The 23477-nt window shown below is 47.3% G+C and overlaps 1 protein-coding gene across 6 annotated transcripts in view; it reads left to right on the top strand.

Annotated features, from left to right (window-relative positions):
- Positions 1-22806, top strand: part of LOC111938328 (rho GTPase-activating protein 39-like) — a 63209-nt gene extending 40403 nt beyond the window's left edge. For all 6 annotated transcript variants that reach the window (XM_086852717.1, XM_086852720.1, XM_086852722.1 and 3 more), the window contains 8 exons: positions 2784-4092; positions 8099-8645; positions 9907-9996; positions 16846-16919; positions 18334-18533; positions 19464-19555; positions 20059-20228; positions 20616-22806. In XM_086852717.1, the coding sequence (XP_086708843.1) occupies positions 2784-4092; positions 8099-8645; positions 9907-9996; positions 16846-16919; positions 18334-18533; positions 19464-19555; positions 20059-20228; positions 20616-20810 (2677 nt within the window). In that variant the 3' untranslated portion in view covers positions 20811-22806. The remainder of the gene's footprint in view (positions 1-2783; positions 4093-8098; positions 8646-9906; positions 9997-16845; positions 16920-18333; positions 18534-19463; positions 19556-20058; positions 20229-20615) is intronic.
- The last annotated feature ends 671 nt before the right edge of the window (positions 22807-23477 follow it).

Below are 23477 nucleotides of genomic sequence, written 5' to 3'. Positions count from 1 at the left end.
CTTGGGATAGAGCCTGGAGCTTGGCCATGCACAGGAGAGATGCACTGATGCAAGGATACCTGGAATACCTGGTGGGTTGTGGAGCTGAGTGTCCTCATGAATGCCATCCTCATCCTGTTGTTACTGCTGGTGGTTCCCTGTGTGCATCCTCGCTTGGCACTGTTGGTACTCAATCCCTGCATTGGGCATCATGCCCCAGGAAGAAGCATGTGGAGGACAAGCCACTGAGGGCTAAACAGGAGTGGGAGAGTAGGGGCTGTGCTTGATGGTGGCTTGGGGAGATAGAGAGAGGCCAATCCCAAATTTGTCAGTACTTCCCAAGCTGCTCTTGGCATAGAGCTTAGGTCAGCACTGAGCTGCAGTGCTGTGTAGAGAAGGAAGGTGGAAGCTGGGAAACAGGTCTTCCTCATGGCAGTTGCATCACCATCCTGAAGTAGTATCAGGAGCTCCCTTAAAATAAAATCTTTGGTGCCTCAGTGGGAGATACTTAGGGAGTCCCAGGGCAAGAGGGGCCCCCAGGGTGCAAAGCAGAGGAAGACAGCCCTTTCTCAACCTTCTCTGATCACACCTGGGTAGTTGCACAAGAGAGATACATGAACTCTCTTGAGGGAAAGGAAGCAGACCAGCAAAGGCAGAGGTGTGGCAAGTGCGAGCAGAGTGTGGTGAGGCCTTTGGACCCTGGCCAGGGGTTAGGCACTGCATCCATGTCAGGGCAGTCAGTGCCAGCCTTGTCCGTGCCACTCCCAGTGCCGTTGTGTCGAGGTGGGATTCACAGCAACACATTGCCAGCAGGGAATATGTTTTGCCAAAAATTCAGTAAGCAGTGGACAGGGAAGGAGCATACCACCCCTTTAGGAGGGCAGTGATTGGGAACAGATGTGACATATTAGGTGTGGGACAGAGGATGTGGGGAAGGTGACTGGAGTGCACCAAGTGACGTAGGACACCCAGAGTGATGTGGGGCAGGTGTGTCCCGTTGAGCTATGGTGTGGGGAGACCGGGGGTGTGTAGATGCTCTGGCAGGATAACCATGGGGGAAGGGCAGGCAGAATACCCCAGGGAAGCTGTGCTGAAGGAGCAGGCTGCCACCTGGCCAGGTGAAAGGGCTCTGGAGACCAGGAGGAGAGAGCAAGAGGACTGGGGTGTCCAGATAACTTGGGGTTTGGCAGGGAAGGCACAAGAGAGCCTAACATTGGTAGGAGGCAGCTCTGTGCATGCAGTTGAGGTGGGTGTCTGCCAGCACAGAGGCCACAGAGGACAGGTCAGCAGTGTGGAGTGGGGAGCAAGATGAAGGTGCCAACAGAGCAAAATAGCTATGAAGGTGTTTGGGAATATCTGCTATCTCAGATGGAACACATGCAGTATGCCCTTAGGTCTTACCCAGTGATGGCTGGTAGCAGATACATGGAGGTATAGCGTCAGATTCAAGTGGGTCTTCCTGGGGACTGTGATAACCTGAAAATCTGGAAGCTCAGCTGGTTTAATATCCTTTCCATCCCCTTTTCCTCAGAGCTCACAAACACAGACTGACTGTGGCCACAGCCTGACAGCAAGTTGTTGTTGTTACTCCATAGAACATACTCTGTGAACTGGGGTATTGGGTTGTGGTGGATCCCAAGTACCACCACGCATTAGAGGATACTCCGTGCGGAGGAGGGTTTCACAGCCATGAGAGCTGAGCAAGTCCAGTTGGTGTTGCCAAGGATCTGAGTTCATCTGGGCAAGATTGGGTGGATGTAGCATTCCACTGCTGCAGGATCATGTCCAGGGAGGCTACAGTTACTGGTGACCACCATGAGAATTCAATGAGATGGGCTTCTGCTTGATTAATGTCAGGAAATCATTTATTCAACACAGGAACAAAGGTTAGATCCAGAGACAGAATGGGAGCCCCCAGAACAGGAACAGAGGCAGGATGGTGGGTTTTATGGGTCAGGGCCAGGGTGGAGTTTAAGGTCAAGGACTAATAGGCACAGAGTAAGGGAGAAACCCCAGGGACACAAACTCAATCAGAACACCCTGGGCTGATGCCCCACGAGGTCTGGGGTAGGGTAACTCTTCCCGGGCTCACAGGGCACATCCCCTGAGGCAGAGGGTGGAATTTACTCTTCCTGGGCTTTAAAGCCACACGTCTCACTTTAACAATGCTTATCTGAAACTAAATCTTTGCCTCTCTGGGAAGAGGCACCTCACAGGTGGAGGCTTGGCAGGTTGTGTGGGAATGTAAGCTGTGAGTGGAGGATGGCCACCCCCATATACTGCCCATAGACCTCACAGGTTTTTCTACAAAACTCACTGAAAATTCATCTGGAAACTTAAATAAAAAATTAGCATGATCTGGAAGGACTGTCATCTTAGCTGGATAATGTGAAAGCAGATACTTGGAATTATTTTCCAATTTAATACTTGAGTTTAATGTTCCAGAATAGCTTGCTGGGTTTCAGCTGGTTGTTTTGGGTGCCATGCTATCTGCTGAGCCTTGAAAAGCATAGATTGTGTCCTATATCACTGCTGCTGATACCAGATAGATTACAGTATCATGAACTCCTTTTTTCATCCCATTGTTCTGCTCTTCTTGATTTAGATATTTATTATGTAACAACAGTGTTTTTCTGTTTCAGCAAGTGGGATCTCCAAGAAAAAATAACTTACTGATATAATTGGTTGGGGAATATTCAGGCACTTTGAGACTAACAGTTTTTGGGTATTTGGTAGATGTAGAAGGTACCTCAGTAGATACAATTCTTAAATAATTGTGTGTATTTGTATCTTTCTTCTTATAGGGAGACTCCTACCCACTGGCAGCCTCTGCCAGGCACAAAAGCAGCCATGTTGGTCAAAGTGAACAGTTTGAGGCAGATGCAGAGCTTTTCAGATAGTTCTCTTCAGCTGCAGGGTGCTCCAAAGCCCAACAGCCCAAAATCTCTTCCCAAACCAGCTATATATGCTCAGCCTCAATCCACATCCCAGAGTCCTGGAGCCACAAAGCAAATGCCTTCTGGAGAAACAAAGCAGTCTATGCAGATCAAAAAGACAGAGAGTGGTGGGTTTTGCCTGGTGCTGATGAATGGTCCTACTTCTCAAACACCTCCAAGGAGCCGGACAGGAACACCCCAGCCTGCATCCCCCACGTGTGCCTCTCCTGCGCCTATATACGATGAGCCATCTTTAGAGTTGCCAATTTATGATGAGCCACCAGTAGATATGGACACCGAAAGCATTTATATGAGTGGGATGTCTCCATCAAGGTCACCAAGCAGTAGCTTAAAAAAGCAACAGCAACTAATCAAATTGTTGAAGCATCCCAGTATGCAACAACAACAAGCTGTAAAGAAGCATGGCAGAAATCCCTCTTCCACTGAATACAGCCCAGCTGGCAGAGAATACATAAAACATATGGTCAACATTGACCAATCTGCCAAACTCTCCCACTCTTCTGCTGCAACAACTGATACCTCCACTAAACTGCCTGGTCATCTTGCTTCAAAGGACAGCTTCAAGCAGTCTTGGAGGATCTTAGAAGCCAATGTCCTCAAGAACATGGAACTCCACCACAGTCGGCAAAACAGCCTGCAGACTCAGGAGTACCCAACTGGTATAAGCCATCAGGATTCTGGTTATTCAACTGGCCCTTCTCCAAGCTTGAGAAAAAGGAAAGGAAGGAGGCAAGGAACAGGTCAAGCAAGACCTGGCTCTGTGGGCAGCAGCAGTGAACTCACAGCTCTGAATGATAAAGTGATTGCTGAGATGCGTGCTGTGGTGTGCAGGTCAGCAGCTTGCAGGGGAAGCAAAATCAGCCTGGATGCTGAGAGCCTGGAGAACGGTGTCCCAGCAGAGAGCAGCAAGGTCAGGTTTCAGTCTGACCACTTGAAAAAATGCATCAGCTGGAGCTCCAGGGATGATGTCTCAGCCAGCAGCAGGTCTCTGTACAGACAGGATCTGGATATGAGGGAAGTCTTTCCCAGCAATGTGGCTGCTCCACAGGACACAATGAGGCAGAAGAGAACTTTTGAGAAAATAGATTCTTTAGAAAAGAATGTGACCAGCCAGACAAACTTGGCTTCATCAGGCGCTACACCCCATTCCTCACAGGTACCTCCCCATCTGTGCCGTGTTAATTTTTTTTTTTTTTCTTTGCTAGACTTGGTAGACTCATCATGCAGAGCCTGCTTCCAGGGGGATTTATTTCCAGGGGTGTGCTGCAGGCAAGACATGTCTGTTCCTGCAGAATAGCAAACAGGTCATAAAGCTTCACAGCTTTGTGGGTGGAAACCCTTTTTCAGGCCAGTGGTTTGAGAGGAAGGAAAATTGTGGGATGGGGCTCATGTCCAGCAAGCCCTCAGCACTGTGGGTAGCTCTGCTCTGTTATTTGGGTAAATGTGCTTGCCTGATCATGTTACTGTCATTCATGTCTTTGTGGGTAACATATGTACCCTCATAACATAAATTCCCTCGTACATTCTTCACTGGAATTATCTGAGTTGGTGGGTGCAGGACACAGGCCATCAGGATTTGCATAGCCACATGACAGCAATTCCTCTTTTTTCTCTCTCTCCTTTTTCTAATGGCTCCTCATATGCTCTTCTCCTTCCCAGTTCCTGAACATGCAATAGCAACATTTAGAAAATCAGTGTCAGTAGCTCTGGCATCTTGTTGGAAATAGCTGCTTTAAAGCCCATTAGTGTGACTGCATAAGGGGAGTAGTTTTTTCCTCTTAACACAGCACTTCTGCAGTGTCAAGTTTCAATGGGGATTCTGATAATATTTCCAGGTCTCAAAGAGACATGAGCAGTTGATGTTTGCTAGACAGGTTTTTACTGTATAAAAGCATCAGTCTCAAAGGCAAAGAGTTCAGAGAGTTAAAGTATTTGCTAAAAGCTTTTGGCATGAAGTCCCGAGTTCTGAGCAGCTCTGGTATAAGGTCCCGATGTTCAGGGAAGCAGCTTCTTGGTGTGGAGTTCTGTTGTCTTGGGCTGCAAAAGCAGTTGGTGATGATGATGGTGCTGCTGTTCTTCTTCGGATGTTTTTTTTCCTTCTGTCAATCGTTCTTCTCCGATCCCCAATACAGGGGATTAAATTCATAAATCATCCAATCAGCTAAAAACACGCTTCTAAAACAATACTTTCTACACCAATCTGAACTTAATTCTAACATGCAAAAGCAATGTTCTTTTTACCTAAATCTTATGTATAGGGTATTATCTGTTTGCATAATTCTATCTGTTCTTATCCAAGAATGCAAACTGTATTTTCATTATGTCTAGAGGTAAGTTGAATTTGTGAAGGGTATTATCACTGAACTTTAAACTGGGTAATAAGGCTTTTCACTAGCTAACGCAGATTCTTAGGGCACTTAAGCTATATTTTTACTTATTTAAAACTAAAACTTACACTTTTACTCTTTATATCTATGGTTTAATGTATTTTAATTCTTTTCTCTCTCTGGGGAGCTCAGAGAGTCTTTTATTTTGGATTCCAACACTTCAGGATTTAGTTTGCCATCTTTTTTTCCTATCTGGATTCAAAGGAACCTCCTGCTTCCTGATTTTAGTTCAGATTTAGGTTCTTTGTAGATAGTTTTACATCCCCTGAAGTTTTTGCCCTTTTTCTCTTTGCTCACTCTTCCAGTTATTTTGCTTCTATTTTGAACAGCCAGAGTCTCTGCATCAATTTGATGAGGCAGAGTCAATAACCATTCTCCATGCTGAAAAGTGGCTTCTTACTTATATCTGGTTATTCTCTGGTAAAAGAGATTCTCTGCCCTATCAGATTTATCTCTATGTGTTCTCTTTATTGCCATTTCAGATCAATAAGTGCCTTGCTTTCATCTGAAACCTTTTGGAAAACTGATATTACATTCTCACATTTCCCACTTTTCAGGCACTGAGAGACATCAAGTTTACTTGACTTACATGTTACAATTAATAGTTCAGCAATTTAATTTCACAGCCTCTTTAGATTTGGTAGGAAACTGGTCTTCAGTCTTCTGGCTGTGTTACACCCTGTTGCATTGACAGGGAGAGCTGAAACTTGATTATGCACAAGAGATGGTTAGGGATAGGCTGTGAATGGCCTTAAAAGTGAAGAAAAATAATTCCTATGTGGTAATATGAAGAAGAAGAAGAAGATGAAAGGAGATGGATGTTGTGGTAAAGGCAAAAGGAGTCAATAAATTTTAGAAAAATACACAGAAATACTCAAGGGTCCAAGTAAGGAGGGGAGGAAGTTGCAGAAAATATGGCAGCAAAATCACTGCCTCATCTGAAAATAGTATCAAGTGTCTTGAGTAAGCAGTGATGTCCTGTGCTGGGCTTGCATGATTGAGAGGAAAATCAGGAGACAAGGAAACTCAGTATCGGTGGGCAGAATTTCTGGGACTGGCTAAGTGGAGGTGGCTGTATACTGTCAATACAAATCTAACAGCTGGGAAGTTGTGTAAGATGTGAGAGTGAAACCTGAGAGAGAGCAGAGGAGAGAACCCAAAGCCTCCTGAACCTCAAGGTAGTATGAGGAGGTGGCTCCTCAGAAGGAACGTGCTGAAGGAGCAGTTAGGGTGATAGGAGGAAAACCAACTCCAGGCTGGTAAAGTGGTTTGAAGGAAATCAAGGATGTGGAGATGGCAGAGAGCCGCAGGTGGAGATATTTAGTCAATGTGCTGAGTGAATTCAGAGAGGGTGAGGAGGAACTCAAGGGATAAAAAGAACAAAGTAAAAAAAACCAGGAGAAATTATTGTGCCCCAGGCTGGCAGTGAGGGGTGGAATGTGATGTGTGCTAATCCCATCATCCTCATGCAGGGACATGTGGGGTGTGTGATAGGAAAGTCTTGGACTGCAGAAGCCTCTGTTGTGAATTCAGGAGTTCCTCTGTTCTAAGAAGGAAACACTGATTTGCTCTAAACTTCTAAGAACTAATGCGCATTTTGGGGTTAACTGTAGATCAGTGTCCCACCTTTCTCCTGGGCTCCTGGAGCTCCAGAGGAACTGAGGGGTGAGGAGTGCAGAGATACTTGGTTCCTTGGTGTATGCTTGGTACCACAGAGCTGTGCTGCTGCTCTGGAAATCAGCTCACTTCCTGTCTGTCCCTGTAAACTCTGAGGCAGGTGGAACACTCAGACCTGTTGCTCCATGTCCCAGCACTTCTCTTAAGAACAGCACTAGTGTATGGTTGTGCCAGTGTCTTGGTTTGAAAAGACAGGTGTCTGCTAAGGAAGACAGAAACCTCCCTTGAAATGGAAAAATGTAAACCATCCCTCCCCACTCTCTGAATTATTATAATCTTGAAATCTAGGGGCTCTCAGGCAAAGATACGTGAATAGGAATAACAGTTCTTTACTAGGAAAATTAAAATAAAAATGCAGTAGTACAAAAAACAAAACCAAGAAAAAACCAACCCACTGATGGAGTCAGAATACAACCTGACACTCTGTTAGTCAGGGTGTTGGTAGCAGTCCAGTTAAATGGTGGCCACAATCCTCCGGGAGCAACAGATGTGCTTCTGTTGAAGTAATGATCCTGTAGAAGGGCATAGTTTTCCTCTGAAGGTCCAGTGGTGTAGATGGGTCCGATCTCTCTCCTCTGGGAATTCAGTGGAGAAAGGCTGCTATGTTGTTCTGAGTATCCAAAGATATCCATGTTTAGATGCTTGGCTCCTCCCTCTGGATGGAGCATCTCACAATGGGATGATATAATTTTATCAGTTATGTAATGAGACTCAATGGCCCATTAACAGATATCCCCCTGGAGGGAGGATGGGGCATGGAAGATGCCCCACATTGTTTTAACAGCTGGCACATTAACAGAAAATATCCCCCAATTATGAGCGATGAGTCATGAAAGAGATAAAGAAAACTGTCCCACCTGGTTCCAACAGATAGCAATAGAATACGTACTTTCGGTTACATCTTGCATTGCAACCCAAGACAGCCAGCCAGGCTCTTGCAGAACTACAAGTGTCATCCACCAATTCTACACCAAGATATCTTTGTACAGACTCACCACTGTGCACTTGCTGGCAACTTCATGTCTCACTGTGGATAATTTTCCTAGCTGGCTAAGGAGTCACCTAAGCTGCTTTTAACATGTCTGTTCTTCTTTGCAGCCTGAGGTCATAGAGCTGGAGCCCAAGAAGGAGGGCAGCAGCCAGCATGGTGGCTGTGTGGGATGCCATTTCCCTTATAATAACCTACGGAAGCCCATCTCCCAGAGCAGCATGGCAGATTGGGCTTCCAAAAACCTAAACATGCACACACAAGGCATCTTCCGACGAAGGATCTCCATCTCCAACATGCTGTCCTGGAATGGCGGCTCTATCAAAAAGCCAATGCTCATCACTAGCAATCGGACCATCAAAAAAGAGGCATGTGAGATGTTCAAACTGGTGCAGAGCTACATGGGAGATCGTCAGACTCGCATGGACCGCAATCATGTGGCATTGGTCACAGTCACCAAGTGCTGGAGCATGCAAGGGTTACGGGATGAGCTCTACATACAGCTGATCCGGCAGACAACAGATAACATGTGCTACCGAAGCCTAGCGCGGGGCTGGGAACTGATGGCCATCAGTCTGGCCTTTTTCTCCCCATCACCCAAATTTCAGTCTTACCTGGAAGGCTACATTTATCGCCACCTTGACAGTGATGAAAAAAGTAAGTGCCTCATGCACCTCCTCTGTATGCAGCAGCATCTTTGTCGGGTTGTACCACATAGTCAGGGTTGTCTGGGTTTCAAAACTACAGGTAGTCCACAGCTAGTGCTGAAGGCTCTGTCAGTGAGAGCACAGGGTGTTGTCGGAGTTCACCTTTCATTGATGGGATGAAGCTGTCACTAGCTTGTATCTAGCAAAGAAATGCGAGCCCCAGGCAGTGCTCACCTCACTCATCAGTACTGAAATAAGCTGATGTCAGCCCACCAAAGGTAGAGCTTTTCTGGGTTCTCTGATGACATAATTTACTTCTAAGTTCCTTGAAGCCAACAAAAAAAAGGGTTGTTAGTATCTAACCTTTTTAAGGGAACCATTGCAAACGCTGAGAACAGGCCTTGGCTGTTGGCAGATCCTGAAGAATGCAGGCTTTAATGTGAAGGGATGCAATTTATCTGCCTTACAGAAATTTGGGAACCAGCCCAGCTTATATTCTGTTATTACCCTAATTTTAAATTGCCATAGCATCGGGGGGGCAGGGGAGGGGGGGAGGGGTAGCGGGGGGGTGTGAAGAAAAGGAAGAAAAAGCTGAGTGCCAGCCTGGAGAGCATTAACTGGTATTTATTGGCTTATTTGTCACTATTTCAGACGCACTCACTTTGTCTTGTCCAATCTCAAGCCAGAAACCAGAGCACCTATTTTTATCCTTGATCTCTGGGGACTTCAAACTGTGTTTGAAGTCCTCCCAAGTCTCCAGGGTGACTACAGGAGTTCTGCTTCTGCTCATGAGCATAGTGGCAGAGGTTGGATCAAGGGGCAAGTGCTACACTGGCAGTATTTACCTTCTTGTTTTATGTTTGTAGCCTTAATGCGGGATTTCTTCACTGAACTGCCAGGTGTGCAGCACTAATTTGGGTTTCATAAAGATCCTCAGCCCTTGTCACTTCTGTCCCTCCATTCCCTCCAGCTGTGCTTTTCCCAGAATGCAAGCAGCAAGGAGGAGATGTTGAGAAGATGATTCTTTCACTAGTATTTAGGCAGCATTGTTTAGGTATCAACTTTTCAACTGTTTGACCATTTGGAGAAGCTGAGTGATGTTCTGAGCCCCTCATTCATGTTCATTGGGAGCTGGGCTGTGATGCTGGACCTTTCCCCAGGCAGAGCTTCTTATGCTGGAGTCAGGCTGACTGCCACATCTAAGGGCAGTACTGGATTTTGGTATTTTACTATACCACATTATTAATCCAGACCCTCTTCTGAATTTTCAGTTGTCCAGCACATCAAGGAGCTTGTGGATCTCAGAAACAAGAAGATCACAAAATCCAGGAAAAAGAGGAAACAAAACACAGAGGATGAAGGTAGGGAGAGGCACAGGGAGCCAAGAGTGAGAGGTCTGCACTGACTTCAGGCAGGCAGCAATGCTGAACTGTGTTGAAAATGAGACCATTTCTTTAAGTACAGAGATTTGGATTTGGGAAAATTTATCTGGTGGGGGGCTGGTGTGCAAGGTTAGACCAGAGCATGAATCAGCATTGCGGGTGGCAGCTGGGCTGCATTTGGTACAGGTGGGGACCCTTTCAGTCACAGTTGTGCAAGTTGTGTGAGGGATTTTAAGTTGGATGCAGACCTGGAGCTGTAATTCAACTGATCTGTGCATGCCACGGAGTTTCCTGGAGCATATTCTGGTACTAGAAGCTGTATGAGCCAGTGTGTTGAAAAGAACCTGCCTCAGTTGTATTAATGGATTTTGTAAATCACTGCCTAACCTGAGGCTCTTCTGGGAGTGTGTTAGTACCTGGTGAAGGACACTGCCTTTTTCTCTCTAGAATTGGCTTCCCTTGCCCACACTTTCTGAGCTCTGTAGTCCAGGGCTTGCCCTTGCATCTCTGCGAAATGAGCAAGAGCTTGCGCATTCCTCCGGACTCAGTTTAATTGCTGACTGCAGGATAACACTTTATCTGGCTGAAGTCTTAGCTAGACAAAGTCTTACTAGACAAAGTCCATTCAATATTTTTATATTACTTTCAGGAAACTTGAGTTAGCCCTGTGAATTCCTCTCAGGCAGCAGTTTATATCGAGTGGCTTCAGTGTTTTTAATCTATGAGAGCTGGAGTCCAGCTTCCTGCATTCCTGAGCCTTCCCTGATACCTGCTGACAGCTGCTCCCTGTGTTGTTGCTGTGCCACTGTGTGTCATGAGGCAGCTGCAAGTCAGGGCAAGGGCTGAGGACTGCACTAACAGCATTCATTGTTTCTCTGTCTCTGGTGGGATTCAGAGCAGAGACCTGCAGTTGCACAGAAGGATTATATTCTGGTAGAGATATGTGTTTTTTCTTTCCTGTTCAGGCCCAGGAGAGTTCAGGCCATTCTGAACCTTTGAAAATTCATTTTGCTTGTGCTCAGAGGGACTAAAACATATTTATGAGGCAACTCCATGGAGATCGTTCTGTTCAGCAGGGTGTGCTTGCCTTTGGGCTGAGCAGGCTGTTCTATGCAATTATGTGTCTAAATTGCATGTGCTGGAGATGTGCTTAGGAAAACACGTGTGTTTTTTACCTAAAAACAAACATTAAATTTAAAATAATAAGCCAAACATCAGCAGTTAGACTCTTTGTAGCTCCCTTCCTATCAGTGATTGAGATGGGGACAATTGACTGACAATTGGTGATCAGAATCCAAATTAACTGTGGGCTACATATGCATATATATCATTCTAGGAAGGCTAGTAATTTTTTACTACAATCATATAAACAAACATATATTTTTGCAACATCTCTTCTATTTCTACTTGCAGAAATTGATTCAGTCTTCTTTCCTGTTGCCAATCTGATCCAATCCTCTTGCAATCTTCAAAGCTCCATTTGTTCTTGCCAAGGCGTCCTGATTTTCAAATCTCTTATACTAATCAGGTCCAAAGTACTTTCTGTCTTTGCAATACGTCCCAACTCAGGATTTTCTATGTTGCCTCTGATAAATATTTTATATATCTATATGAACTGTTATTAAAAAGACATGCCAGGATAACTTTATAAAGTTTCCAGAAGGAAGTACTTGGAAGTCAGCTGTGCCTGTGTGGCCTCAGCTGGGGCTCTGGTGACAGGTCACACACACTGTTACCTCTCACAGAATCACAGAATCATTAAGATTGGAAAAGTCCTCTAAAGGAATTGAGTCCAACTGTTCCCACAGCACTGCCAAGGCCACCACTAAACCATGTCCCCAAGTGCTACATCCATACATTTTCTTAATACTTCCAGGAATGCATGTTCCACCACTGCCCTGGGCAGCCCTAATTGCCTAATTATCCTTGCAATGAAGAAGCTTTCTTTTATATCCAATCTAAATGTCCCCTGGCACAGCTTGAGGCTATTTCCTCTGGGTCTGAGCTGACCCAGGAGGCTGCTCTGGCAGGGGCCAGTTCTGACCAGTTCTATGAGTTGTTCTGCAGGGGTTCAGCAGAGGAGGCAGCAGGGCTGGCAGCTTGCTCAAAACAGCTTTTTTGCAGTGACTGATAACTCTGAGGACTTTTCCTGGAGACTGACCTCAGAATTGCACCTGAAGTAAGGGGAAATCTTGCAGGAACATGCCAGGTTCTCTCTGCTGCTGGCTGGAAAGGTCAGGTTTTCCTCTGGAACACCTACTTCTGTTTGACCAGCCCTGCTTTCCAGATGTATGAGGGGTGGGTAGGATGCACCTAAAGCTGCAAGGGTGTTGTGAGAAGTTTCTCAGTGGCTCTGAAATATTAAGATGCTTATAGATGCTGTAGCAGCAATTTAGCAGAGAAATCCATAAGGAAATCAAATGCACTGACTTCAGTCTGAACTGAATAGAAGATAAGTATGTATCGCTGTAAGTTTTTCGGTGAAAAGTTGAGTTGAAGCAGTGATTCTCCACACATGCGCACATACTCCCTTCAATCCAGAAGCTCATATGTGAGTAAACATTTACCACCTCACATATACCCAGAGAAAGAACGCTGAAGTTTCCCACACTTAACCTCTGCAGTCTTCATCTTCTAGCTTAATGCTCTGTGAGTAAGTGAAATATGAATGTGGTGTGAGGTCTTCTCATGCATGAATATCCTGTTGGCAGGCAGAAGAATAATGGGTAGGAACAAATGATGTGTTTTCAGAAGGAGGATTGCCTGCTGATCCCATAGGAATGTAAGCTGGTCTTTGGGTTTATACAAGGAGACAAATCATGAGCTGACAGGTTAGTGCTGATACAAAATTATTCAGGGCTATAAAAATGAAAAGTACAGAAGGATCTCATGAGGGTGATGAACATGGCGATCAAGCAGCAGAGAATATTGTGTCACCAGCAGCAAAGTTTTTTACATGGGGGAGAGATCCCTGACTGCAAGTGCAGGGGGAGGCCCCAAATGAGCTGTTTTGAGGAGGGAAAGACATTTGCCAACTTGTATATGAATTTCCAGAAACACATATGTGTTGCTGGGAAGTGGTCAGAAACCAAAAGAAGGATCAAGAGCTTGTAGGAAAGGGACAGAGAGCAAAGCAGCAGTTGGCTGTAGTTGTCCTGTGCCCACTCTGTATGTCCTGCCTGGGGTCACTCCAAGGCTGATGAATGTGGCAGGGAAGGTGACATGTGAGCTGAACATGGAGGAGGTAAGAGGGGAGATGGTCAGCAGGATGAAAGAAAGAAGGTTACCTAGGGAAAGCAAGAAGAAAATTTTTCACTGTGTGACATAGCAGCAGAACTGAAAGCTGCCTGGTTTTGGTGCTGGGCAGCAGGCTCAGGAATGCTCTTTCCTGAAGCACAGAATGGAATCCCAAAGGGTCAGCAAAGCAGGGTGGTGTGTAGGTTCAGAGCACAAAGAGGTCTAGAAAGAAATGGGACAGATTCAAAGAAGGGAAGTCTATCTGTTGATGGTTAATGGTCCAGGTACAACACTGCCTTAGGGTATTGCCCACATGCTGTTAACTGGGAGTTTTTTGAAGGGGGATTCTCATTTTGAAGACATCCTGTATTCTGTTCCTTATCTTGGTGACAGGTGCAGGCTGCTGGCTTGTCTGGCTGATGAACATGGTATTTCCGATAAAGGGAATGGTGATCAAGAAGCATTGTTGGGGTGTAAAAGGAAGCACTGGTGGTGTGAAAAAGAGGAGCTAAAGCAGTGCTGTAAAATGGAGGAGCCGGGGCAGATCTAAGCCAGGAAAGCAGCACTCCTGGTGCCAAGCTCAGGAGCACCTACCCCTGTGCTATAGAGTGCAGTGAGATGTAATCCTGGTCTGATAGTCTGCTCTGGCTGTGCCAGGCTGAGATCCAAGAGGCTGTGGTAGATCATAGGAATATTCAGACAACAGCTTCTCTAGTGCTAAAATACATATCCCATGGCCAGGTCCTAAATCCAAATCTAAATCTAAGCAGGTCCTGTTTGCTGCATTTTTAAGACTTTTGTTGCAGGAAAGCATTGAAGTCTGTTCCAGAGGGTATGTTCCTGCACACGTCCTGTCTGGATTTTAACTTTTTCTAAAAGCAGATGTTCTTTAAGATGCTGTCCCACATGTATTTCTAGGCTGGCATATGGAGTAATATTTTCCTTTGAAAACTATTTTTCACTGTGTGGACTGTTCGTAGTCATCTGTTCCCGAGCTCCTGAGGCTACTGTGATACTATAGGGAATAACAGATCATCTTGGATTTCTCAGATTCATGATGTGCTCACAGAAGTGGAATTGCCTTCAGGATTAACCCTTTCCAGGTGATGAAGATGAAGCTGTCCAGCCCTGCACCAAGAGGCAGGAGCTGGGCTGTGGAGGGGAGTACCTGGCCCACATGTTTGGAGATGTCAGCGTGCATGATGAGCTCAGTGCTGGGAGTCAGTCTCTAGCTGAGCATTCTGAAAGCAGCAGGTGGTTGGAACAGGTTGCTGGTTTGGAAAAGCTGAGACTAAAGCCAAATTCTACTCCTCTCCTTCATGTTTCTTCCTGCAGCTCAGCATGTGCCTCCCGGCCTCTCCATGTTGCCCATCCCATTCAGCACATGCCCTGGAGCCAGGAGCACTTGTGTTGAGGCAGATGGCTTCTACTCTGGAGCAGGGAGGCTGCATGAGAGCCATTGGTCTGTGCCCTCTGGGGTGAGTGCTGCTCACCCTGTTCCTCAGACTCCTGGCTCTTTTCTGGCCATTCAAGTCTGTGGGCAGTAACTCCTCCGTCCTCTTGTGCATGCAGCAAGTTTATTTTTCAGTTGCTTCAAATTTGGTCAGCTTCATGTGTGACTCCAGCAGGCCCCCTTGGGTCAGAGGCTGCAGCATGGTAGTCATGGGAGCAGGAGGCCTCACTGCAGAAAGTGCTGGATGTAGGTTTTAGGCTTTTCCCAGGACTAGGGAGCTTCCTGAGAAAGTACAAAACAGGCTTCAATCAAATGTGTCTGACTGCTGCCCACGCATCAGCCCTGTAGAATCTGCAAGACACCAGTTCCTTTTGCAAACATTGTTAAGCTTTTAGGCTGATTATGTGTTTCACAGTCTAATTACAGTGTGAAAAAATACTTCTCATTATTAGTTTTGAAGGTGCTGTCTCCTGCAAAGTTGCTGGGATGCCAAGACACAGTCCAGCTTCTTTCCCTTCCCCTCTGAGAAAGGTGACACCTCCACCTCACTTTGGGGTGTGTCTCACATTGGTCAGCAGAAGCTCTAACCTAGGATCACAGGGCAGTTCATTTGGTTTGTTTCCTTTTAATCCTTAGATATTCCCAGTGTAAGTCATGCCTAGGATGAGCAGGATGTTTGCTTATAGTGAATATTTTGCTTTACATATTCCCTACATATTCCCTACATATTCCTAAAACTGGCTTTCCTTCCCATTGCCTATGGGAGATGGGAATGCTGTAGTACCTCCTCTGGCATGTTTCCAGCAGTGTGGAGAGGCTTTGCTCCAGCTGTGAGGCAGACTGGTGGAGGCAGGAGGTGCTTGTTTCATCGAGAGGAGCCAAGGATGGTGGCTTATCTGCTGGCTGAGAGGACAGCACATCTCCCACCTCTGGGAATTGTTTTGCTTGGAAAGAGTTTGTCCTCTGCGTTGAGAGGATTTGAAGACCTCCAAGCTCCCAGCCAGTGTACCTAAGCCATAGGGTGTGTGAAAGGCTAATGTGAAATGCACAGTATCTGACCAGAATGTGGGTTTCACAGCTGCAAGTATTTGAACTGTGCTGCAAGCTTTGGGCCTGGCAGGGAATCAAATAGGGCAGATCTATTCACTGGTTTCAGTGAGCAGTTTAGGTTTTACTTGAACAAGAACAAAAGACCAAGGGTTTTGGAAAAACTCTCACCAATCAGTGCTCTGTCATTGCATACATTTCTCTTGGTGTCACGGGGGGATTACCTCTGTGAATCATGACTGCACTTGCCTTCAGAGTTCACTGAACCAAGCACAAGCAGAGCAGGTGCTCTTGTGGAGGGCAGCAGCTTTTGAGGTACAGTTCCCAAGCTTTGGTGTGTCCCATTTTCCTTGTCTCGCAGAGCATGCCTGAGCTGCACAGTACAAGCTTGGGTTGGAGAAGGCTGCAGGCAGGAAGGAACGCGAGGAAGCCTTCTGCAGGTGTTTGGGAAGATAAGATCCCATCACCTTCCCACACCTCGTCTTGTGTCCTGAGGTCACTGTTGGTGTTGGTGCTGCCTCTCTGTCCCCACCTTCTCTGCTGCTCCTCTCTCACTAACAAAGGAATTGAAGTTCTCAAATAATAAACAATTGGTTTAAAACATTCTGAAACCTTCCCTGACAGAAGGCTGGCTGTGTGCTCTGTGGCTGTGTTCTGGCAGGATGTAATTACCTGACCCTGTGTCCATGAGGCACTTAACCCCGTCTGTGCCCACCAGGCAAGGACCCAGGCATGTGTGTGTGCCCATGCTGGGAATGCTGAATGGGTGTCATGCATGGAGGCAGGTGCACTCCAGATGTGAGAGGTGGAGATCTGCAGGAGCGAGGATGGGAGGTGCAGAGCTATGAGCCTTCACTTAGGAGATGATTCTGAGCCCAAGCACTGGCTTGCACTGACACTGCCTGCCATGGGACTGGGAGGCTTCAGGGCGCTCAATGCAAGTTTTGGCAGTCCTGCCCTGCTGCGGTGGGCTGTGCATTGAGGGGGCAGCTTGTGCCACAATGAGCTGCTGTGCTGGAGCTCTCTGAAGGGCTTCAGTGTGTGGATGCTCAGCACTGTGGGCTGACCACTCATTTCCTCTTTCCCACCAGGTCTGCCCATTAGCACCTATGCCAAGTACTGCTACCGGAAACTCCAGAAAGTAGCCGTCACTGGAGGCAAAAAGGTGAGCAGCTGGCCTGGCTGCAGAGCCTGTGGGTTCCCTGAAGGACTCTGGTGGTCACCACTGATTCAGTGATGGGAAATGGAGATAGAGTGAGCAGGGGAGGATTGCTCAGAATACGTCTCCCCATGAATGTATGGGAGAGGGCTGCTGTCCAGGTCCTGCCATTCATCTGGCAGACAGCAGTGCCTGCTGTGCAGGCAGCTGCATGACTGGCTGCTTCCTGGCGCCAGGGACAAAGACAAACCCAACACTTATCTGTCTCCACGGTAAAAGGAGCTGTCTGTGCAGGGGGACCCATCAATTTGTTTCTTCAGGTGAGGGAAGAGTCTCCCTTTGCACTGAGAGCTTATATTAAGCTTGATCTTGCTGCTGGTTTACTGCAGAGTTGTTCATTCCCTGTTCAAATAGTCATACAGCAGAGATGACTGGTGCAGGGGGTGTCTGTGCTCTGCATTATCTGAAAATCTTCCTCTCTTCCCTCTGCACAGTTTGTGTGTGGCCATGAAAGTTAGTAGATGGCCCCAGCCTGCCAGTTCTAGGTCCCTGAGCCAGATCTGGTCATCACGGTTTGTTTTTTTTGGAAGTTCCTCTGGGGCCTCCCTGCCGTCTGAACTTTGTGTAGTGAACAAATTAGCTGAAATACCTTGAGAGGGGTGAAGGCTCCTGGCAGGGGCAGGACAGTAAACTCTAAGCACACATTGCACAGAACTGCAGCCCTGGCCACTGACCCTCAGAGGGCTTGGTGGGAGCTTCCCCCAGTTGCGTTCCCCATTTGGCCACAGGATCACTGCTGAAGGCCATGCTGGGCAGCCTGTCATCCCTGCAACAGCTCTGTGCTTGTCTGAACTGTTGCCACAGGACATTCAAAACTCCTTTCAGGTGTTGGTATTTGTCAGTAGCAGCAGGTACCAATGCTCACTTTTCAGGTTTTAGCACGTCTGAAAGCAAAGCTTTCCCTGGAGTTGCAAAAACCTGGAGTTCCCATCTCCAAAGGACTGATTTTTACCTGTCCTGTGGCTAAGCACTCACCTGATGCTGGGTTGGGGTATAGGTGCCCTCTGCTGAGCTCGCTATTGCCAGGGCTGGGCTGGGCTCCATTCCATACTGCTTCCCACAGCAGGTGCAGCTACAGTGGAAGCAGTCCCCTTGCTGTACAAAACTCAGCTACAGAATCTCTGCAAAACCAGCCTAAACTTCCCAAAGTGGTCTCCTTTGGTCCTCTTGGACATGATGAATAGAGCCATCCCTGATTGTAGGCAGCAGAGCAAGAACCATGCTGCCCGGAGGCTGACCACGTAACCACATGCAGGGTCAGCCTTCTCTGTCCTGGTCACTCAGCATCCCCATCTTTGGGTCACTCTTTCTTTGTGGACTGGCTGTGCCGTGGTTGCACTAAGCTTTTCTCTGTCCTCAGGGCCTCCGTAAACCAACAGTGGAGGAGATAACGCATGCCAGGAATGCCATCCTCACACCATCGCTCTTCGGCAGCTCCCTGGAGGAAATCATGCTGCGGCAGCAGGACATGTACCCCGGGAACAAGCTGCCCTGGGTGCAGACACAACTGTCACAGCAGGTCCTGGCCCTGGGAGGGGAACAGACTGAAGGGATTTTCAGGTGAGCTTTTGGGGTGCTGTGCCACATGTCAGTCCTCAAAGCCAAGGAGTGAAGATTGACCTCCACATGCTTCCTCTTCCCTTAGAAGCACTTTGCTGTGAACTGGACAAAATCTGTTTCCCCAGGTTCAGAAATCACCTCTTGAATTAGCATTAGCCAGTTTGCATGTGTTAGCACAGAGGGGACTGACTGGTGTAGGTGTGACTTAACTACATGGACAGCTCATCCTCAGGCACAGCAAAGAACTTTCATCAGATTTGGCAATGGTGGTTGGCTAGTGTAGGGGAGGGAGGAGCTCCAGGGTCCCGGCAGGGCACCTCATCTCATGCAGCACATCAGCCTTGCTGTTGCACAAGACACAAGAAGTCAAGAGAGATACAGAATCTGTGTGGTGAACACGGGGGATTCTGCTTTGGGTCTGGGTTTTCTTTGTTGTTTTCTTTGTGCATATGGTTTTGGTTTACATTTAAGATTTGAATTAATTTTTCAGTAGCTAAACTTGATTTAAGATAGCCATTAAAAGGCTCAACTTTGCCATGTAAGGGAAATTTTTTTAATAGATAGGTGTGTGTGTGTGTATTTGAGTATGTATAATATATGTAAGAAAATATATTTAGCCAGAGATGCTGCTCATCTTTGGTCTGAACACACCACAAAGAAGCCTGATTATTGAAAATAATCACTCCTGAGGACTAGCTCAGTTGTTATCTGAACTAGTGGGAACCCCCCACTTCAAGATGGTGTATAAAAATAGGTACCCCCTTCTCTATGAGGAACTTCTGTAGCTGCCACTGGTGCCTGAGGCCTTCTCCCTGCTCGCTCTTCCCTGAGGCCTAGAAGCAGCTTTGGAGCCATGCTTAGCTGGTCAGATGCCCCACCATGCACATTGCCTGGCTCACTCTCAAAAGGACCTTTTCTGTGTCTCTGCAGGATACCTGGTGACATAGATGAAGTCAATGCATTGAAATTGCAGGTGGATCAGTGGAAAATCCCAAACAGTCTCAGTGACCCCAACGTACCAGGTACAGGAATGTGGCAGGTGTGTTGCTGCAGCCTCAGCCATGATGCAGTGCAGAGGGGGAGGTGCAGGAACAGACCAGTAGATGTGCTGCTGCTTGGGAATGTGTACACAGGCTGTCTGCACTGGCTGTGATTTTGTTCTGTGTCTTTTCACTGCCTTTCCAAACACTGTTCATAGAGGAAACACTGGGAGTGGGGAGGAACCTCTGTCTCTGATGCAGTAAAGTTGTGCAAGATGGGCAGAGTGGTGGGAGCCCTTCAGGTCTCATTGTCCTCTTCTTTAGGCAGCCCCAGAACTGTTTCCTGGAGAAGCAGGTAGGGAGCAGCCAATATTTCCCACTAATTGGTCAGTTGGGTGCCTTAGCATTTCAGAGCCAAGACTGAATTAAGGTGAAGCAGCACAAGCACAGAAATCCCTTCTCTGCCATCTGTCTCACTGCCAAGTTTGCCCCTGAAGGGTGGGGAAGTAACCAGAGCTTTTCTCATGCACCTGCTTTCTGCCCAGCCTCTCTCCTCAAGCTCTGGTATCGGGAGCTGGAGGAGCCTGTGATCCCCCAGCAGTTCTACAAAGAGTGTATCAGCAACTATGAGAACCCCAATGCTGCCGTGGCTGTGGTGCAGCTTTTGCCAGAGCTCAACAGACTGGTGCTGTGTTACCTCATACACTTCCTGCAGGTAGGCAGCCCCCACAGCCTTGACTTGGGCCAGGAGCATGTGAGGCATGCTCCTGGCATGGAGTTGTGGTGGGCTCATCAGCAAGGTTTTAAGACTTCTTATCTGTATTTAAGATGGGATTGGTGGAGGGATGTTTGCTGGCCTTGTTCCTTATGGGAGCAGTAAAACCCTGTTCCTGATCTTACAGAGCCTGGGCTTGGTTTCCTGTCTGCCAAGGCTGCTCTCTGTCAGAGCACAGTGCTCTTCCCTGTGGATGTGTGGCACTTGGGACACTGTCCTTAAGGCAGGCATTATGTCTGCTCTCCTTCCACCTTTTCTTGGGCCACGTTTTTGGACTTTCTTGCCCTTTTCCACTGCTCCATCTGAATGTGTTCTTGCTCTCTGCAGATCTTTGCTCAGCCATCAAATGTGGGCAGAACAAAGATGGATGTGAATAACCTGGCCATGGTGATGGCCCCCAACTGCCTGCGCTGCCAGTCCGACGACCCTCGAGTTATCTTTGAGAACACACGCAAAGAAATGTCTTTTCTCCGCATGCTGATAGTGCACTTGGACACGAGCTTCATCAAAGGGCTGGTTTGAGCCACTGGCCTCGGGAGCAAAACGTTGCTCTGAGGAGTTGCTAGACATCTTAAGTCTTCTCCTCTCCACGTATGTTTCTTCCATTGTTGTCATGCCCTGGGTTAGCCCTTGAACATCTCCCAGTATATGACCACAAGGACTGGACATTTCTGGAAGGCTTGATTTTATCAGCATCAGGAAATCCTTGGGCATGCCAGGTCAGGTTAAGCAGTTCCTAGCCTTTCAATGTGTGTCAGAGAGGGTCAGTCCTCTTCCTGAGAGCCAGAAGATTGGTTACTCAGTGAAAGGACTGTGACATGTCTGAGGAACTGCTACATGGGGCAGTGAGACTCCATTTCCCTTCTGGAGGCAGAGTTGGCTTCAGGTAGGAGAACATCACTCCTGTGCTGTGGCATGAGCTGGTCCTAGGGAAGATGCTGCCTCAGCAGGAATAATCCTACTGCTATGGAGACAGCCAGGTTCACCTCTGCAAACTATTGGTTGGAGATATCAGGGTTATTCTGATATCCCACAATGCTGTTGGTAGAGGGCTGTGAAGGTGTGGAGGTTCAAGAACTGTACAACTGTGCAGCAGCATGTGAGACCAGCCCTGTGCTGAGTACCCACCCACACCATGGTGCTGGACATGGTGTGTCCAGGAAGGCCACACACCTCACAGTAGGTAAACAAACACTTTTCCTCTTAATGAGGAGCAGTGACCCCAGTGGCCTTGCAGCTCCTTTTTTAGCTCATGCTATACACAGCATGAGCTGACACTAGCTTTGCTGAGGAGCACCTGAGCCCATGCTCAGAGCAGCCTTCATAGCTCCAGTTCCTCACACCCTGCTTCCTGGTACCACATCCTTCCCAGACCACTCTGCCAGGAACTAAATACCAGTTTGATGCACCCTTCTGGCTCAGCCCAGGTCTAAAGAAAGCCCACAACATTCAGAAGTGCTCCTGTCCTCAGATACACCCTTCCAGGCAGACAGCAGCAGTGCTGTGTGCTTGAGAAATGCTGGTACTGCCTGTAGTCAGCTGTGGTAACTATGTTCTTCCTTTGAGGTGTTTTCCTTGATGGAGGCAGGTCTGCTGCAAAAAGGTGTGTTTTGGGATTACTGATGCATGCTAAGTCAATATCATGCAAGGTTGCATTTGTGTTTCTGCATCCCCCTCCTTTTCTAGTGGAGATCTGGCATTACCGTCTACAGACTGCAATGGGGAGCTGAGCCCTGCCGACAATGAGGTTTAGAGCTGATGCCTGAATCATTACCAGTGTGGGTGTGAGTAGCCATGTGCAAAGAGTGCCCCAAGCCTGTTGGCTTACTTGGGGCTCTGTCCGAGAGGGTTCCCAGAGCCTATTGAATGAGTTTGAATGAATTTACAGGAATTCAGTTTGTGCTCAGCTGAATAAAGGTTCTTTGTACCAGATGATTCTGTGGTCCTGTGGGCCAGGAAATCATGCTCCATTGTCAAGATTAGGTCTGTCAAACATACCCATGAAATGTGCAAGCATCTGTTTCATGTACACACCCATCTCCATGCTTTGATGCCACTCAGTTTTCTCTGTCCCTCTGCAGTGCTAAACAACTTGTTTTTCAGATGTGGAGCTACTGCCCCAGAAGCGTAGAGACAGGCAGAGGTTACCAGATCTGACATGTTGTCCTGAGATTTGAATCACTGAACAAGCTCAGGCTGTCATGTTCCCCGCCAAGGGCTGGAGCAGCCATGTGGCACCTGCCCTCCTCTTTGGGCTGCAGGTGCCTGTGTCTGTGTCAGGCTTTGCCTGCAGCCACTGCAGAGGTGATCCACATTTATTACTCCTTGCACTCAGCTGTGGCAGTCAATCAGACCATAGGCATTTACTGCTAAGAAAAGTAAATGCTTCTGGCCAGCATTGTAAAACATGCTCATAAAGGACACTGGAAATTATTGTCTTTGCCAACAGATTTGTAAATATCAATCAGTAAGGTAGCCTTTTCTCTGTTCTAATAGTAATAAATACAATCTCCATGGCTGTCTCTTTTGTGAATTGTCTTTTTTGGGAATTTCTGCAGCATGATTACATCTGTGTGGGGCTGTACATTTCCACCTGAATGTCAGTGCCCAAGTAAGATTTGAGAATCAGCATGAAGTAAGCACTTGGAAACCATGCTGGTTCTGTTTTTCTTAATTCTCAGGCAGCTACCAAAGGACACCCAATTAATTGTGGAAGGGAATGTGTTGAAACAGGTAGAAGACAATACTGCTTTACACATATATTTTGGAGCCTTTCAGGGTCATAAAGGTATGAGAGAAGTTTATGGGCAATTGGAGGGTAAGAAGGATAGGCTTGTGTGCCTCCTCCAGTAGCTGGAAGTGCTGTAGGTGGACTGTTGGAGGTGGCCACACAGGCATCCTCTGCATGGTCCCCTGCAGGGTCTTTGCTGATGGAGATGTAATTAATTGGGTTGTTAGGCTGACCTAAGGGGGACATTTTTATGTTCAGACTGGAGCATTCTCTCATCTTTCCTCCACTGGTAATCCAAGGAACCAGTGGGAGCAGTGTCTTGGTGCTCGAGACTGGTGCTAGTTGCACAGTGTGGTGGAGTTGCAGGGCAGGTGCTGCCAGCTGTGCTACTTCAGTCACACAGGAATCAGTTCTTGCTCAGGCTCTGGCTCATGCTCCTGGTGCTCTGGGGGTGGTCA

This window comes from Cyanistes caeruleus, chromosome 16 (genome assembly GCF_971803275.1).
Source record: "Cyanistes caeruleus chromosome 16, bCyaCae1.hap1.1, whole genome shotgun sequence".
Lineage (NCBI taxonomy): Eukaryota > Metazoa > Chordata > Aves > Passeriformes > Paridae > Cyanistes > Cyanistes caeruleus.
Note: the sequence above shows the minus strand (reverse complement) of the source record. Positions and strands in the feature narration are given on the sequence as shown.